An 18,984-nucleotide genomic window follows, 5' to 3' on the forward strand; every position below is an offset into this window, starting at 1 on the left:
AATTTAAAATGAAAATATTTCAACGAAATGTTCCCACTTGTTTTATATTCAAATAACGTTAAGTAATAATTTCAGTTTTTTTTTGTTTTTTTTTTTTTATTTTCTTCTGTATATCTTTGAATTTTATCTAAAATTGTGGTGATACGTTAATAACTATGGGTTAATAAATTTGTTTCTCTCTTAAGTGTCGACGAAGAAAACCAAATGCAATTATCGTAACCACACATATACATGTAACATGTAACATATTACGTTGAGCTAACCTAAGTTATAGAAAAGAAAAAAAGAGAGAGAGAGAGAAAGAAAGAAAAAAAAAGCATTCTTCCGGCAAGTGCGTGTTTCATAACGCTCCGCATCTTCGGTTTTGTTAAAAGACACACCAGAGACGATATTATTACGTGTTCTTTCAATGTATATGTATATATTTATTACACATATACATATATAGTAGATTTACTTAAACTAGTTAAGTGTATTTGCTGCACAGAAGACATACAACCTCGTAAATGTCTTTTCGAATTACCGAGTTTCTCTTTCTCTATCTATTTATTTTTAATTTTTAATTTAAAAACAACAAATTCAAAATGTCTTACAAAAGTGTTATGATGAAAAAGAGTGATGATATTTTTTTTTGTAATAATATTTCAAATAAAATCGTCGAAAAAAATATTATCGAAAAAAAGATAATCGAAAAAAGAAATTATATAGTTCGAATAATCAGCCAGATGTTGATTAGATGTAAGTTTCGTGTGTGTTCTTTGTATGTGTATAGGTACGTATAAAAATTTCTAATAATAAAATTTATCTATTAGCACGCTCTTATGCGTGTATGTGTAAAGAAAGTTTGTCATTCTGTTATGTAATAATTTTGGAAAAAAAAAATCAGAGCAAGAAAAGTAAATTAAGAAAAACAAAAAAAAAAAAAAGAAGAAATGAGGAAAATATTAAAATGATTTCGTTTCGAATTCTAAAATATCCCAATTTCATTTTTGATGATTGCCTTTGAAAATAACGCGACGATGTTTTTTCTTATCTAGTTTACCTATAGATAGGTGTATAATACATATATATATATACATACATATATACATACATACATATGTAGAAAATTCCGAGGACACACTTGCTTGACGCGTGTCTGGTGGAAATTTTTCTGCTCGACTCTTATCTTACAAGCTTAAAGTCAAAATTTCGAAACGTACGTAAGTCTTTTCAATATCCGTTTCTTTCATTTCTTCATGATATTGTAATTATCATCATTCCCTCGTTTTAGAAGAAATTTTAAATCAAACAATAAATCGGTAAGTAAATACACAACATATACTTGATACAATAGATTATTTAAAAGAATAATAAAATCATCATGTGTATTTAAACTTCTACAAAATAATTACTTCTTTTTCTTTTTTTTTGTTTTTCTTTTTGCGCATAGAAAGATTAACTTATCAGGTAAATCCCCCATCTAACCATATAAAATCAACATTCTCTTAAAACGATTGAAACAATTCGAAGAAATTACTTGTAAAACACGAGACATAATCAAAGTTTTATTCAAACAACTTCTCATTTTGATATTTTGGAATTTGTGCATTTTGAAATATTACAATTTAACATTCTTTTTTTTCTATAAGTATATATTTATATATATATTTTTTAACACACTGTAATTAGGGCACGTGTATATAGATGTAGTTTTTACTTTGACTACAGTAATAATATATTTTCTTTTTAATATAATTTCAATAAAATACTTTTCATTAATTATCTATTATTTAAATAAACACGTATATCTTATTTATAAACGTAAAATAATTACTAAATACCTATTTTTTATTCTACTTTTCTGTTTCGTATAATACGACATTTAAAAAAAAAAAATCCTTAATTAATTCTCTAACGCGAAAATTACCTGTATAAAAAATAACTTTGATCGAATTTTCATAAAATTAAAAAAAAAAAAAAACAATGTAAAAATAAAACTTAACAATATTAATTATTTAATTATTTAATTATTTTTATCGAAGTTCTCATTAAGATATCGAAACTGTAAATTATTTTGTGTCTATTAGAAAACTGTACATAAAAATTCTTTTTAATAATAACCAAAGTGCATTTTTTTTTTTTTTTTTTTTTTAATATATATAAAATTCATCGTAATGAATTATTTCTTTGTTTTATTTCTTTATTATCTAACAAGGAAATGTGGATTATTAAATAAATCCGTATGATAATATTACATAAATAAGTGTGACGATTGAATTTGTTTAAATGGCGTCGTCAGATTTCATTTTATCTAAAGATAATGAAATACATGATTAATCGATAAAGATATTGTATCTCTAAATTCTAATGTATTATAAAATATATTATAGAGTATTAAAAAAAAAAACCTATTTAATTAATTTAAAAGAAAAAAATACAAATTTAATGAAAAATAAATTAGAAAACAAAAATTCAAAAATTTACCCGCACAATTCATTAATAAAAAAATTATAAAAATACAAAGGTTACCAATAGCTAAGAATTTAACAACTAGATCAAATTCAAATATTGCATTGCACAGATAATATTACTTTTCATTTTAAAAATACTACAATTGTCTTTTTATTTTATTATTTTAATTAATGATAAAATGATCTGACTCGTAAAAACAACATTTATTAATTTAATCTAATAACGTAACAATCAAATGTGCAAAATGTATAAATCTAGGAATAATTTTGCCTAAACTAACCTGATTTCATTAGAAAGTGAAGTTAGCACAATATGGATGCCGGAGGTCAATAAATCAGTACTCAGTAACAAAATATTCTTACAAAATGGGAAATCAACTAGTGGGCATTGCCCCCAGCCAAATATTTCCAGTAGAACATTATTTAACAGATCACAATGATTTATTATTCGATATTAAGTAAGTATTCTAACCTTAACCCAATTTAATGAGTTTCATTAAATGTAAACTTATCTAAAAAAAATCTACATAACATTTGATGATGACATTATTGATACACGCAAATAAACATTTCATATTGTTATTATACAGTTTAGGAAGCACTAGATTTTTTAAAGTAGCAAGAGCAAGAAGCGATGAAGGTTTGATAGTAATCAAAGTATTTGCAATACATGATCCAACATTACCATTATCAGCATATAAGGAAAAACTAGAAGAGATTAGATATAAGCTTGCTTCTGCAGTCAATTGTTTACCCTTTCAAAAAACTATTGTAAGCTTTAGAAAATAATACTAAATAACTAGTTATAATATTTATCTATAATGACTGTATATAGATAATTATATTATTATGTTTCTTTTTAATCAGTTAACAGAAAAAGCTGGCTCGATAATGAGAGAATATGTTAAATATTCCTTGTACGATAGAATTAGTACTAGACCATTTTTAACTTACATTGAAAAAGAATGGATTACTTTTCAAGTTCTCTACGCACTTCACCAAGCACACAAGGTAAATATCTTTAAGGTTTCTGCATTGGCAATTTAACACATTGTGAACCATCAAATTTATCACATTTGTTTACATTTAAAATTTCCTAAGATAAATTTATATATCATTTCTTCTGATTTGTTTTTTTTTACAATAGTTTGGAGTTTGCCATGGTGATATCAAATTAGAAAATATAATGATAACCAGCTGGAACTGGGTTCTGCTAACAGATTTTGCTAGTTTTAAACCGACTTATCTACCAGAGGATAATCCTGCTGATTTTTCATATTTTTTTGACACATCAAGAAGAAGAACATGTTACATAGCACCAGAAAGATTTGTTAAAACACTATCCTCTGAATTGAGCAATAATATTTTATTACCTGAACAAGAAGTCAAAACTGGCGATTTAAATCCAATGATGGATATCTTTTCTGCAGGCTGTGCTCTTACAGAATTATATAACGAAGGACATCCACCATTCGATTTTTCTCAACTTTTAGGTACAATTGATATTTTGAATATATGCAAATATTTTAACAATCTATTACAATCTTGTGTAACTTTAATTATTTCATTACTTTAAACGTTGTTTCTAGCATATAGGAATAATGAATATTCAGTCACTAGACATTTAGATTCTATACAAAAAGATGGCATAAGAGAATTACTTGCTTCTATGTTAGAGAGGAACCCTGCTAATCGAAAAAGTGCAGAAATTTATTTAGCACAAGCTCGTGGAACAGTATTTCCAGAATATTTTTATTCATTTCTACAATCGTACATGCTGATTTTCTCTGCAGCACCTATTCTTTCGCCAGATGAAAAAATAAACAGATTAAAAAAAGATATTAGAAATATCATTAATATATTTAAAGAGGAAGAAACTCGGACGAAAAATAGGAAAGTTAATGATGATAATAATGGCAAATACGATTTAAACGTAGAATCTAAAAAAAGTGTTGATCAAGATGAAGAAGATATAGTAGTTGAAGGTATAGTAGACAGCGATCAATGTTATAAAAATGAAGTTAAAGAAATGGATCATACGTCCTCATCAATATCTGTTCAAAACTGTGATATTTCGATAGAAGAAAATTTACATTTGAAACCATCTCAAGCAATAAGGAATAGTCCAGGGATAGATGAAAGTACTACTCGTGCTGAAATTTTGGATGGTCTAGTTATCGTAACACAATTGGTAACCTCTTGTATAAGAGGTCTTCATCATTCACAATCTAAATTACAGAGTTTAGAAATTCTACTTGAATTGGCGGAACATACTTCTGATGAAACTATCCATGACAGAATCTTACCGTATATTGTAAGAATTTATTTATTATTTAATTATATAATGCTTAAGAAAATTATGTATAACATATAAACTGTATTTGTATAGTTTTGTTTAGTTCATGATCCAGCACCACGTGTAAGGGTATCCGCTATTCATACGTTAACTAAATGTTTACATCTTGTGAGATCGATTCCATCTTCTGACGTTAAAATATTTCCTGAATATATTCTACCTGGATTAGCGCAGCTCCCTCAAGATGATGCTGTTATTGTGAGAGCAGCTTATGCAGAAAATATTGCTCATCTGGCTCATATTGCAATACGATATTTGGAAAATTCTCACTTATCTAATTTTGGGAATAAAGAAGGACCAAAGCCTAGCTATGATAATGAGCTACAAACATTGCACGAAATGGTAAACAAAACAATGATTAAATGTATTTAATAACTACAGTTGCATGATCTTTTCCTAATAGTTTATATTGTTACATAATACTGTATGTTTTAGGTGCAACAATCTGTATCTACACTTTTAACAGATTCACAAAACTTGGTAAAGCAGACTTTAATGGAAAATGGAATAAACAAATTGTGTGTATTTTTTGGAAAACAAAAAGCAAATGACATTTTATTAAGTCACGTTATTACTTTCTTAAATGATAAAGAAGATAAAGAACTTAGAGCATCATTTTTCAAATGTATTGTTGGAGTAGCAGCTTATATAGGTTGGCATAGTAGTCCAATACTTATGCCTCTCCTTCAACAAGGTTTAGCAGATCCTGAAGAATTCGTTACGACAAAAGCTATCAATGCAATGACAACTCTTACTGAATTGGGTTTATTAGATAAATCTGCTTTATACCAACTTTTATCGGAGACCATGGTTTTCTTAGTATGTTTTTATTTGTATATAATTAAAAATATTTTCTTTTTTTGTTTTTAATCGTCAAAGATAACAATATCAATGTTTACAGGTACATCCAAACTTATGGATAAGACATGCAACTGTAGGATTTATATCAGCATCAGCAAGAACACTACATGTAGTTGACGTCCAATGTAAAGTTCAAACAATGATTCAACCGTATTTAAAACATTCACTTATTCAGATTGAGAAAGAAGTTTTACTGCTAGAAGCTCTCGTAGCACCTATTCCACGTACAGTTTATGATGCGATAGTTAAATATAATGATATAGAGGAATTATTTGAAGTTCTTGAAGAGAAACAATCTGCAAGGGTTAAGGCAACTACTGGAACGGTATCACAACAAAAAAGCATGTCAACTGCATTAAATAATGTAAGTTTAACTGTTGTCATTAAAAAAAAAAAAACATGTGTGCAGATCACACGTGTTAGAAGTGAAACCTTCAAAAATCTAAGTTTCGAGAGAATGAGACGAATGCACAGTATCAAGAGTAAGATAATTGTAGAATTTATTTATTATAATATTATTACCATATATAACAAAATCCACCGGTATGATCTTGGGGTAGATGACAAAAACTATCAATTTCTAAATTTAATCAATTTAGATGGAATGCTGAATGCGATAGCCATAGATAGAATCGAAAATGGTAGAATGTTTGTCGACAGAAAGATACGCCGTCCTAAACTAAGAATAAATAAGTAAATATACTATATTTTTTTTTTTTTGAAACTCAGGTAGATGAATATTTTCTTTCACACTTTTCACCCTTCTTTTGAATTTGAGATATCTTTATTATGGGTTAGCACACACAAGTATTTCTTTTTGTGTTGCAACTAATTATTTGTAGATGCTGTTAAAGAAGGGAACAATAGTGTTCTTTTTTTTTCGTTTCATCTAGTTTGGAATTACAACGATTTTAAAATCTATTTTTTATTTTTGTTGTTTTAATTCACAATTTTTTCAATTTAAAAAAATTTTTTTTTCTACATCTTTAAAATAAGTTATATTATTGTATTTTTATTGGAAATATAATAGCAAATAAGGTTTATTTGGTTGTGTCACGCGCGTGTCCAGTTTCTTCTATTTAAAAACTTTTCTATTATATTGAAAAATTATTATAAATTTCCTAAATACGCAAACATTATAATTAAAAAACATGTCTTTGGATACTGATAAGAAAAATATTCTACAGTGTTGTCTAATTCTTTTTTTTTTGATGTATCTTGTAATCATTTTATTTTTTTTTTGTAAAATATTGCAGACAATACAATTATTATATTCCGTATATTTTATAATTATTAATTATAATATTTGCGATATAAAGAATTTAATATTAATTTTTTAATAAAATAGAAACATTTTTAAGTAGAAATAGAAAGATAGAAATAGAAAAAAATAGAATAGAATAGATATATTCTGTCTCATTCTCTCGCAGGCTCAATCCTATATGTTTGTCTCTATTTCTCTTCTTACTAAATATCGTGGCCGTTGCATAGCGGCCTGTTGCTCCGTTGCCTCGGCATCTACCAGTTCGTTGCCTGAACCAGCGTTTCATTTTTTTTTTCAAATCAATCCCTATTCTAAAGAAGTTTTCACTTCAAAAAGATTTGTAAAACTACAATTATAGAGAACTGAACACATCTCTTAGCTTTTTAGACGTTTGAACTCAGAATCGATGTCGGAAATGGTTGAGGACCAATTGCTCATAATGAAGCCACATTTAATGAAAATAAATAAATACCGTAATTCAGCTGATACTAAACAGAACATAGTTAAACCTGTGGATGGAAAATTAGAATTAAATACTATGAAGGATAAAATAAGACATCATATTGTAATACTCTATCCAGATACAAAAACTGACTTAGGTCTTCCATCTTATAAACGATTAGATAGGAGAACGTCTGATACTACTGGTACTTATGCATCAATGAATCAAGAATGGCGTACGATGTTTGCAGCTCAAGATAATACTCAGGTACTATTACATTATTACAACATATGAAGATAATAAAAAATTTCTAATATTTCTTAACAATAATTTAGCATGCAATCTTAAAAATGGCTGATTTGGCTATAACTAGTGGAAGTCCTAATCAAAGTATACATGGAGGTGATATACATTTGTCGCCACAGCATAGTCTGTCCGACATGAATAGCATAAATGACCACTCTCTTCACGAACGTTCTTATATACAATGTAAGATACTTTATAACATATACTTATTTATTTCTAATGCATGAACAGTTTTACTGAATTATTATATTGCAACAAACATTTTATGGGTTTGCAGATCGATGTGCACCCTGCAGACTGGAAGTAAGACAATTAACTTATAGAAAACAGGAACAACATGCTGCTGCTTTAAGAGCACAACATTGGGCCGATAATATTGCATGGCAAACTGGTAAATAAAAATAATCAATATTTCTATCTAAAATTACAATATCGTTTCTATTCATTATTTCATTAATTAATAATAATATTAATAAAAGGCTCTAGATTATTACCAAGTGGATGGAGACCTCGGGGTGTTCCTGTTGCTCATCTTCACGAGCATAGAGCTGGTGTTAATAGTTTAGTATCTATCCCAGACAGTAGTCTCTTTGCTAGTTCTTCAGCAGATGGGTGTATTAAAATATGGGATGCTAGCAGAATGGAAGGTCGTAATATTGCTAATCGTTCTAGGTATTTTAGTTATATTTGTGAAAAATTTTTTTAATGACTATTATTTTATAAAGTGTGTATATATATAAATATTTATTATATTTTGTGTAATAGGCAAACATACATGAACAGAAATGGTCCTCTTGTTGGTTTAGCTGTCTGTGAACAAGGACAATCAATAGCAAGTTCTGCTAGCCTTTCTGGAACGGTATTTGTATTGAGGATAGAACCTAATTCCAGTAAAATGAGTATTCTACATTCTCGACAATTAGATGTTCAAGTAATATATTCTTTTTATTATAATTTATTATACATCGTTAAGAAATTTCGTTAGTCATTAATTGAGAAATATAATCTTTTCATTTTCTAGGACGAAGGATGTGTAGTCGATGTACAATATTTAGATTCTGGATCACAATCACTTCTTGTATATGCTTCGCTATATGGATCTTTAGTTGGTTGGGACTTACGATGTCCTAAAACAACTTGGCGTTTGGAAAATGATTTGAAGAATGGAATAATAACTTCATTTTGTGTTAATAGTTATCAGCAATGGTTAACTCTTGGTACAAGCTCAGGTGTTCATATTTGTTGGGATTTACGATTCCTATTACCAATTGCAACTATAAAACATCCAACAGGTAATTATAAATTTTATTACAAAATTATAAATGATTCGTAATTGATAATATTTTTATGCATACATTAGGAGCAAGAGTTAAAAAGGTAATAACGCATCCAACTGAACCTTCATGGATAATATCAGCCGTACAAGGAAACAATGAAATTTCCATGTGGAATTTAGAAACTGGTTTTAGACAACTAGTACTTTGGGCATCAAGTACACCACCGCTTACTCATAGTCAAAGTGGTTACAGCGTTCATTCGATGTATTCAGGATGCATTGATCGCTCTGGTTTCTTATTAGCTGGTGGAACTGACATGCGATTACGTTTTTGGGACTTAAACACACCCAATGATTCTCATGTTGCATTACCTGCCGCCAATGACGTTGTTTCACCAAATTCATATGTATATGAGTAAGTGTTTACTTATATTAAATAATTCTATTTTCTCTTACAAAATAATTTTATATTTTAAGATAATATCTTTGTCGATCTAATTGTTTACAGACAACGCTTGATAGACGGTACAAATGTAGTTCAAGAAGTATTGGCAGGTGGTTGTTCTATGCCACCATCAGGAGGAAGTAGTAGTGTTAGAGGAAGAAATCCAGAAGAAGGTGGACAAGGACCAGAAACTCCGCCATCTGGTCACCATGATACCATATCTGCTGTATCCATGTCCAATACGTGTATACTCACAGGCAGCAAAGATGGATTAATTCAAGTTTGGAAATGATTGTTTTCCTTATATCATTTACTCTATACGTCATTTGTTCAAGCTTTTGTAAACTATTGTTTACTTTGTGCAAGATATATATATATATATATATTCTAAATTTTATATATCCATATTTATATACACATAAAGTAATATATATATATAATTTCTATCATAGTATTTTAAGACGATAATATTTCATACATACTGTAAATAATTTATTTTTGTACGTTACATAAGTACATACTCGATAATAGAGAGTATTCCAATACGATTAAGTGATACGTAATCAATAACATCTACACGTATGACTGGAGAACTGGTTTCTTATTGGAATAAGGAAATCGATGAATGATGTACAAAGCTTTTCTTATTTTTATGCTTGCCTATTTTTTGCATAATAACACACATTCAAATACACGTGTATACATACACTCGTCATGCACGACAGATAGGCAATCCGTGACTCTAGTATTAATGCTTATTTAGGACTAATGTCTATATCTGACTGAAATACTCTTTTAAATAGAGTTTAGAACATTATTATAATAAATTCATATTTTTAAAACTAACACATTTGTTGTTATTATACCTTTAATAATCATATTACTATTTTGGCACGGATAATGTCATCAACTTAAGACAAATTTCGAAATATCATTTTACCATGGACACACTGGAGCAGCGGGATAAGGTACTTGTCCTGGAAATGTATAAGGATCTCCATTTATAGTCCTGCAAATTTGCTTCCAACGTTCTTTTCCACCTCTTCCTTGTCGTTGATTGTAACGTTGATTCAAATAATAATCAGATCTATGAGCGGGATAAGCTTGTTCTCCAAGAAGTAAATCCAACCATGGGGCACAAATAACGTTGCCAATTAATAAAAAAAGAAAAAGAAAGTTTTCATCTTCTCAATTTTTCGATTGATGTGAGCGTAAAAAAAGAAATCAAACTTGTTGTTTTTCTTTTTACTTTTTAAATTAATTACTGTTCCAATTTATGCACTACTGTACTCACTTCGATAATTTCAGGATACTATTGACCTAAAATATGTTTATACACAAACGTTATTACTATAAATGATTATTTCTCAACTTAATAAATAAAATGAAAATCTAAATGAACAATTATTAACTCTTCTAGTCGGGAAAGTGAATATGCTACGAATAAATAACGCATATCAAAACGCGGCATATTACATCACGTACTTGACGCTCTCTTTTGTGACTTTCAAATTTCACACTTTCTGAGCATTATATATGATTAGCTATGCTATCTCTCCTTTTTCTTTCCTGTTCTTTATACGTATAATACATTATTTAAAAAAAGTAGAGCTGACCTGATATCAATGAAATTTTTCTTTCAAATATCTCCCCAGTTATTGTGATGCACAGTAACACATAATTAATTCTTCTTTTTCTTTTTTTTTTTTATTCAAAATGATTATTTATCCTCGAGGAAATATTTTCTATTTGAAAAAAGTATTAGAACTTGTACGTTATAAGAAATACACTTTCGTAATGAAGAGATGCTGGGTGCTTACAGTTCTTTTATATACACCAACAACATACGCCCTACTCGTTCAGAAAAATCATGACGATTAAATACTTGCGAATAAGATTCTACGAAGTTTAACGACGAATTCATATTTGACAATGAGATTAGTTTGCCTTGCAAATTTAGAATACGATTTCTAACATAAAAAAAAGTCTTCCTTAAAAAGAACGAAAAGAAAGATTATTTTTATCAGCTGAACCCCCCACTTGATATTCTATACGAGCAAATATAACATGACAAAAAGAAAAAAAGAAAAGAAAATAAAATAAAGGGGATACTTCTCGTCGCATTGAACTTGGAAAGAACCGGGAGAATTTTCCGACCATTGTTATTCGAAATCATTTTCATTCAATAGACGTATGTTGTTAGAATATCTTTACGTATTCTACATGCGTATAAACATCATTTAAAGAAATAATGAGAACGATTTACTGATTTAATTACTATTACTCATATCATTTTCCACAATTTGTCAAATTATCTCGATCCAATGCAAATTATCCGTTTAAATGGAAAAAAAAGTCAAACAAACTTTTGTTATTTTTAATTTTTATTTTCATTTAATATATTAATTTTTAATTTGTGTAATTTTGTGTAATATAGAAATGCAAAACAAATTTTACAGCTTGTTAAAAATAAAAAATAAAAAATAAAAAAGCCTTTTATTGTTTTTATTGTTTCTTTTTTTTTCTTCTTTTAAAATGCACTAAAACTAGTAAAAAATAAACTTGAAATTGCGAATAATTTTGCATACAAATTGTTATCGATATTGAAATTGTACAACTTGTTAAACGATTTAAAAAAAAAAAAACGAATCCCCCAAAACTCGTAAAAGAACGAATAATTGAAGGCATTTAATTATTTTAAAAGGAATTAATTTAATTACATTAATTTAAAAATATCATAATATGAAATAACAATTTTAATATTCCACAAATAAATGGGTTATAAAATATGTTTTTTTTTTGGCTTTTGTATGTATCTCAAGTTATTACGAGAAGAGACGCTGTGTGCGACCTATATAATTTCATTCATAAGACTTCAACGATAAACATATAATTCTCATCCTTGTGGTTTTTATCTTTCACACGCACCAACAAAATTGATAACTGTTTTACATTGAAATATAGTGTCAAGGATGACAAGAATTCGAACCTTTTTCATTCTCTTTTTTATACATCTTTTCTTCATTACTTATATTTTTTTTTTTTTTTTTTTGGTATATACATTACATTTAAACAACTTTGACAACGATTGGCAAATGATTATACAATTATTTGACAATTAACTAGATAAATACTTGACAATTAACTAGAGATAATAATCAGTGGTTTGACAATAATACAATTATTTGACAATTAACTAGATAGACACTTGACAATTAACTAGAGATAATAATCAATTTATTTTTGGCAAATTAAATAATAAATAAAAGTACTTGTAATTATAATTATAGTTAAGCTAAATAAATAAATGTAAAAATATTCAAAATTTAATTTGATGTCAAAGAAATATATCATGTAAAATGATTATGCTATTCATTCAAAAATTGTTTATATGTTGAAGTACGAACCACTTCTTGTAAATTTCAAGACCATAAGTAGCAACAGTTTACATCCATAAAATATCCAAGTCATTTAAAGCAAGCTAATCTTGCAACTAGCACTATCATTTCCTATTACCGTAATAGCTAGTTTCCAAGCTACTAGACTATTAATAGCATTTGGCAGAGAAAGTCTGCTCTTACGTTTAATCCGAATCAGTTCGTCGCAATTTGATTTTCTATAATTCGGTAACAAGTTTATATTTATTGGAAAAATATCTCGTATAAATCATCATAAATTATATGATACTAAGCTAACAAAGATGAACTTCGACCGTTGATAAGAATAACTGGTCACGGTCATTTTGCAAAAATAAAGACAAAACATTATATTTATCATAATTATTTCAAGAACGAGATTTATCTTTCCTGTATCGAAATGCGTAGAAAATGTAAATTAAATGTAACAAAGAAATTCGCTTCATCCCCTCATCAACACAACTTATTTGTATTCCTAAAGAATAATTCTTTGCACCTGTGAATATCAATTAGTCTCTACGTTCATCTCTAGTAAAGTAACATTTATATAATATTGTCAAGAAGTTTATTAAAAAGATATAAAAATGAAAAAAATATTATTAAAATTATTTAATCGATTCTACAACAACAACAACAACAATGAAAAGAAAAAGAAACACACGACATTAAAAATTGAGGAAAACAAAAGTCTATATAAATGTAATCTTTAGAAATTTCAAATATTTTCTTCAAATAAAAAATTAAAAGGACAACGACTTGAAGTTATTTATCAGATTTTAAAACAAAAAGGCAAAAACATAATAATATTTAAAAATTAGGAAAATTGTAAATATCCTTCTTTAATAAACATTTCGTGGCAACGTGCCTACTCGACGAATATCAAAGCATGTAGTTTAAAATCTTAACAGAGAATGAGAGAGAAAGAGAGAATAGTAGCACGGTCACGACGAATCGTCTAAATATTTTCATGACTGCTTTTCCCCGAAAACGATTCTCATACCCGAGACATGAAGGGTCATCGGTGCCCACGTGCGTCAGTTCCGTTCAGTTTCGCGATTGAGATGGTTTCTGAGCTTTCCTCTTTTCTGCGGTCGGCTTATTTTAACGAATCAACAATTCTTTTCTAATGCAACGTCACCGTATTTTGGAATACCGCCAAATCAAATGTAAATTTTAAACGAAATAGGCGCGATCTTTTAACAGAACTGATCAAACGATTATTATTATATTGTGTTTATTCTAATTATTTAAATTCAATAATTTCAATATTTTTTAATCTTACGATGTAAAATTCGGAAACGACTGAAAATAATCAAATGAATTTCCTATGATTATTTTTTTTAAGTTCATACCCTAAATTTGGAAACATGTTTTTATATATATATATTTATAATTATGATAGTTAACTAAGAGAAAATTAATTGAAAAAAGAATTTTATCGTGCCATAGTAATCTAAATAATAAAAATATAATGGAAGTTCCACGTCGTCCTAGTTTGTCCATGAAGATGCAACGTAGTTTGACAAAAGTTAAAAAGAGTATTCAAAGAATAACTGGTATGATATGTAAATGAAATTAACACGTTCGTTTCTTAGCGTTACATACGTATAATATGCTGGTTCATTTAAAAAATTCCGAATTATTATAATATTATTTATTAATTATGACATCAGAAATCAGCTATTTTTAAAATAATTTAATTTATCACGTATATGTGTTTTATAATCTACTTAATATATTTTATGTGTATATAAATTAATATGCGTGAATGTTGTATAAAATAATTTTTTTTTTCAACGATATCATAATAACAAATGTGTTAATTAACATAACATATTAAATTTCTAAGTGTTGTTTGACTTTTTTTCTTTGATTTGTTATTACATATATATACATTCGCAGAGAATTTTCAGGACGAAGAAAAGCAACAAACGTATGTTCTACCAGAAAGATTATCTTCTTTGATGCATAATACAGGATTTTCGAAGGAAGAAATACAAAGATTATATCGTGCATTTAAACAATACTGTCCAAGAGGAACTGTTACTACAAATGATATAAAACCAGCCTATGCTAAACTTTTTCCACTTGGTGATTCTGCCAAATATGCACAAATGGTATTCAATAATTTTGACAAAAATAAGGACGGCATTGTCACATTTGGAGATTTACTTCTAGGAATAGCTACGATCGTAAAAGGAACTAATGATGAAAAACTTAAATGGATATTTCAGTAAGAAACCTACAATTTCTTACAAAAACAAAATTTAAATTAAATGCGTTTAAAATATATCTTTGATTTTTACCAATATGTTTAGATTTTATGATTTAAATGGAGACGGTTGCATCTCAAAAAACGAAATGACGACCACAATATCAGCTATTTATGAAATGATAAACAATGATCAAACTGTTTGGAGTATGGTAAACAGGCACGTGGATAAACTTTTTGAAAAGATGGATATTGATAAGGATGGAATGATATCCATAGAGGAATTTATAACCAGTTGCAAAAATGTATAGTTAGATTAGATTTTTTAATTACATTATTTATCATATCATTACTTTTTTTTATTGCAAAATCTTAAGATAATAATCCTAACAAATGGTAAAAAAAACCTTTTAAGTTTAATATTATTAAATAAACATTATCTTTCGATTTTATTCTTTACAGGATACGCTTATCCAGAATCAATTGACAGAATTTAATCATTTTTGGTGGTAATATAGACTGAAAAACAATATTCAGAGATCGAATATTCTTTATAAATTTAGTACAAATATATTATACACTTTGACTGTCCATTTTTTAGTTAATTAGTTTGTAAATATATTATTTGATTCATTAATAAATAACAATTACGAGAAAATATCTCGTTCTAAAAAATAATCAATTTGTCTTTTTATAGATCATATGGTCTTAATTCATCATTACATTATAAATAAAAAAGGAATAGATTTGGAATAGTGTTATAGATTGATATAACTTATGTACAACTTATTTGTACATTTAAAAGAGCCTTTTTTGTAAAATATAAAAGACACAAGCAAGGAAGAAAGCAAATGCTAAAAAAAGTACTACTTTATCAGTAACCTCACGTCTACCATATTTTCCTAACAATTTTCCTGATTGCACTATTACTTGCTGTTGATGTTCCAATTCATTTTTAGTTCCAGACACTTTATCCGAAGATGTTACTAAAACAAAAATAATTAATTACTACTAGCTTGTTCTCTATATAAGAAGATATAAATCTAATGATTTGTAATTATATTCATACAGAGTGTGTCTAAAGTGTCTGCACTTTTCTGAGTTGTTTCAGCTAAGTGTCTGGAAATGCTTAATAGTTTATCTGTTACTTGACTAGATGCACTCGCTAAACCCTGTTTATCCCTTCGTTTACGAAGAGCATTTTGTTGTTCTTCAGATATCGAAAGTAAATCCTCTCTTGACAATTTATCTATAACACATGCGCTAATAACATTGGCTTTGCGAAATGTTTTAAGAGATGCAGTTAATTGGCACTTGTATGATTCAACTTCTGCTAGCAATTCTGTTCTTTCCTTTTCGTTAACTTTGATTTCGGCTAGAGAACTCAACTTTTCTATACTGGATTTTAATGCTGTAATTTTTTCCCTTCCTTCTGTATTAAGTTCATTAAGTAATTCTAAGGGTCCACTACATTGTTGTATATCCTAGAAATTAGATTTTTTTCTAATAAAGGTATTTTAACCAAAGAATTGAGGTTATCTTTACTAAATTTATTTTATAACGATAAATTTCTTAATTTACTTGTATTAATGCAGTAAATTGAAGATGGTTTTTAATTATTTCCTGTCGTATTAATTCCGCATTATTATTAATATCCATCGTATTATGTATCTTTACTTTAAGGTTATACTGTTTACGTATACAATCCACTATTTGTAAACACTTAGAATTACCGACAGAGGGAAAATCTACTTTTATCTACTGATGTACACCAGATATATCAGCAATAATTCAAATATATTTCACTAAAATTGAATTAAAATTTAAATAACAGTATTACTTACATATCAATAAAAAACGTAAATAGACATGGTAAAACCACCAATTTCTAAACTAGTGTATGAAATTAAACTATTTTTTCCCTACATCTGTTTTAAAGTACTTATTCTGTTCATATCAAAATAGAACACCCAAAAAATAAACAATTTTACATATAAACAAATCATAAAAATAATCAGAATAAATTACAATAGTATGTAATTTATTCATTGCCTGTCACAATTACTTTCATAAAATCAAACTGCATGTAGATAAAGTAAGATCTTGTAGACCTGAAACAGATATTTTCAATGATTAAACATATTGTTAAAAAACAAATTCTAAAGCCTTATAACATTTCCAAATATATTATAAATTCTTATATTTAATTTTTAGGGTACAAGCATTTGTGTGCCTTCAGAAATGCCATTATAAATATATTTGACTTCTTTAAATAGAAGAAAATCAAAAAGGTTTGATGATAAATCCAACGATGATCACCTGCAACAAGAAGAAAACTATATTAATAATACAATCGAGCGATACAGAGTAGCCTAACATATGAATCGTCCAATTCGCAGATGCACTTTTCAATTTAATTCTCTATTTATTTTTATCAAATCTCTATTTACCGTTAGCAATAAAATTAAATTTAAACACGTGATTTTACATTTACATAAGAAAATATATATATAAAAAAAAGAAAAAGGACAAATATCAAGTAATTAAAAAAAATATTTATTAATTATTATAAAATACTTTAAAACTACTATTCTAAAGAAAAGAAAAATTACAAGTTTAATAAAATACGATTACAGTAAAAAATCTTAAATACAAAAAAAAAGAGAGATTACTTTAATATTCAAAAGACAATAATTAGGTTTCAAAATGTGATAAAAAAGGAATTTAAATATTTTGACTAGAACTAACTAAACACATATGCATCTTTTTGACGATATAGACACGAATTTGGTGTCCCAAGGAGATGGAATGATCCGTCATCCCCAATTATAACTAGAAATTAATGACGAGCAAAAAAGTAAAATATAAAATATCACTAGTGAATCATTCTCTAAAGGTTCGAACTTGCTGTTGAATCTTTGAAAATAACTCAATAGCTTTAGTAGTTGCCCTCTTGAGCCACAATTAAGTGGGGGCCTCTTCGGCATTAAGCCTCTTCTTTCTTCATTCTTTGAAAACTGCATTTGGACATTTCCTACGTACGAGTAAGATAAGATCTTTCATACTAAATTTGCAAATGAACTAGTATTTTGTTATGATTCTAATTCTCACAATTATTAAAAAATTAATTTACACTTCGCGTTCTCTTTTCTAGCTCGTGTACCATCAATGAATTTAAAGTTCATTAACCATACACGAGAGAACATTTAATCGAATGTCCAAGCAGATAATAATTTCCCTCGATGACCTAATAACACTTCGCACTTTTAACGTCGAGTAATAAAATCGAATTGAAATAGAAAATGCAATAAATGTAATGCATTTTCTAGCAATACTTTAATTTCATTAATTCTTTATATTTAATTATATCAAATAATTCCAGCTGTAAGACGAAATCGCGATGGTGCGTAGTGCTAATCCTGAAATACTAAAAACTAAGTATCAAATACATCAAAGAATTTGCGAATTTGATTCGACTCTATCTCGTTCGAGATAAAATCGAAGTAGAAATGAATCTTTCAAATGGTTGCAAATACCTTTGAATCATGATACATAATAAAGATCACAGAATAGTCACAAAATAAATTAACAAATCAAGCATAATAGAATGAGATGATCAAATTTTGTAACAATTCTGTGTATAAACCAGGAGGCGGAATTTCCACTCCGGAGTGGAAGGAAGAAGTCTAATGCCTTTCCTGGATCCTACCTACTTAAAATTAAAGTTTTTCACATTCATTCAAAGAAGTATGCTACCTGCCTGCCTATTACCAATATTTTTACCCATTTTAAGAAAAAACATACATACCCACCCACTCACTCCACGGTTCTCACACATACCACCAGGGTGCAAAAGCCTAAACTAGAGAGCATGCCCCGGGGCACCTCCGACACCCTAGCTCAACCACGTTTTCTAAACTTATATGCTAATGGGTATACGTACGTTTTGCTGT

General features: G+C 27.9%; 3 protein-coding genes and 1 long non-coding RNA gene across 6 annotated transcripts; 2 read left to right on the forward strand and 2 right to left on the reverse strand.

The window, feature by feature from the left end:
- Positions 1–340: 340 nt before the first annotated feature.
- Positions 341–10,249, forward strand: Vps15 (vacuolar protein sorting 15). Of its 3 annotated transcripts, XM_015332815.2 has the most exons (18): positions 341–772; positions 2,748–2,911; positions 3,044–3,224; positions 3,321–3,464; positions 3,601–3,946; positions 4,043–4,438; positions 4,535–4,767; positions 4,843–5,151; positions 5,245–5,628; positions 5,711–6,034; positions 7,314–7,643; positions 7,712–7,865; positions 7,960–8,073; positions 8,162–8,354; positions 8,448–8,613; positions 8,704–8,974; positions 9,043–9,373; positions 9,467–10,249. In XM_015332815.2, the coding sequence occupies exons 2-18, from the start codon at positions 2,820–2,822 to the stop codon at positions 9,693–9,695; spliced, it is 4,197 nt and encodes a 1,398-aa protein (XP_015188301.2). In that variant the 5' UTR covers positions 341–772; positions 2,748–2,819; the 3' UTR covers positions 9,696–10,249. The 3 variants fall into 3 exon arrangements, with proteins under 3 accessions (XP_015188301.2, XP_015188298.2, XP_015188299.2); XM_015332812.2 differs by having other exon boundaries at positions 4,043–4,767; XM_015332813.2 differs by lacking the exon at positions 341–772 and having other exon boundaries at positions 2,638–2,911; positions 4,043–4,767.
- LOC107072685 (uncharacterized) lies at positions 9,874–11,926 on the reverse strand. Its single transcript, XR_001476626.2, has 2 exons — positions 11,020–11,926; positions 9,874–10,723 (listed from the first exon to the last, which is right to left on the reverse strand). It is a non-coding gene; the product is annotated as an uncharacterized LOC107072685 (long non-coding RNA).
- Positions 11,927–13,782: 1,856 nt separating this feature from the next.
- LOC107072684 (neurocalcin-delta B) lies at positions 13,783–15,709 on the forward strand. Its single transcript, XM_089178469.1, has 4 exons — positions 13,783–14,375; positions 14,722–15,052; positions 15,138–15,336; positions 15,494–15,709. Exons 1-4 carry the CDS (start codon positions 14,291–14,293, stop codon positions 15,542–15,544), a joined length of 666 nt encoding a protein of 221 aa, XP_089034595.1. The 5' UTR covers positions 13,783–14,290; the 3' UTR covers positions 15,545–15,709.
- Positions 15,338–16,771, reverse strand: Sec20 (vesicle transport protein Sec20). The gene is made up of 3 exons (XM_015332819.2): positions 16,613–16,771; positions 16,101–16,515; positions 15,338–16,017 (listed from the first exon to the last, which is right to left on the reverse strand). The coding sequence occupies exons 1-3, from the start codon at positions 16,688–16,690 to the stop codon at positions 15,830–15,832; spliced, it is 681 nt and encodes a 226-aa protein (XP_015188305.2). The 5' UTR covers positions 16,691–16,771; the 3' UTR covers positions 15,338–15,829.
- Positions 16,772–18,984: the final 2,213 nt, after the last annotated feature.

Source organism: Polistes dominula, unplaced genomic scaffold (genome assembly GCF_049000335.1).
Source record: "Polistes dominula isolate Pdom_NZ unplaced genomic scaffold, Pdom_raw_medaka contig_11, whole genome shotgun sequence".
Lineage (NCBI taxonomy): Eukaryota > Metazoa > Arthropoda > Insecta > Hymenoptera > Vespidae > Polistes > Polistes dominula.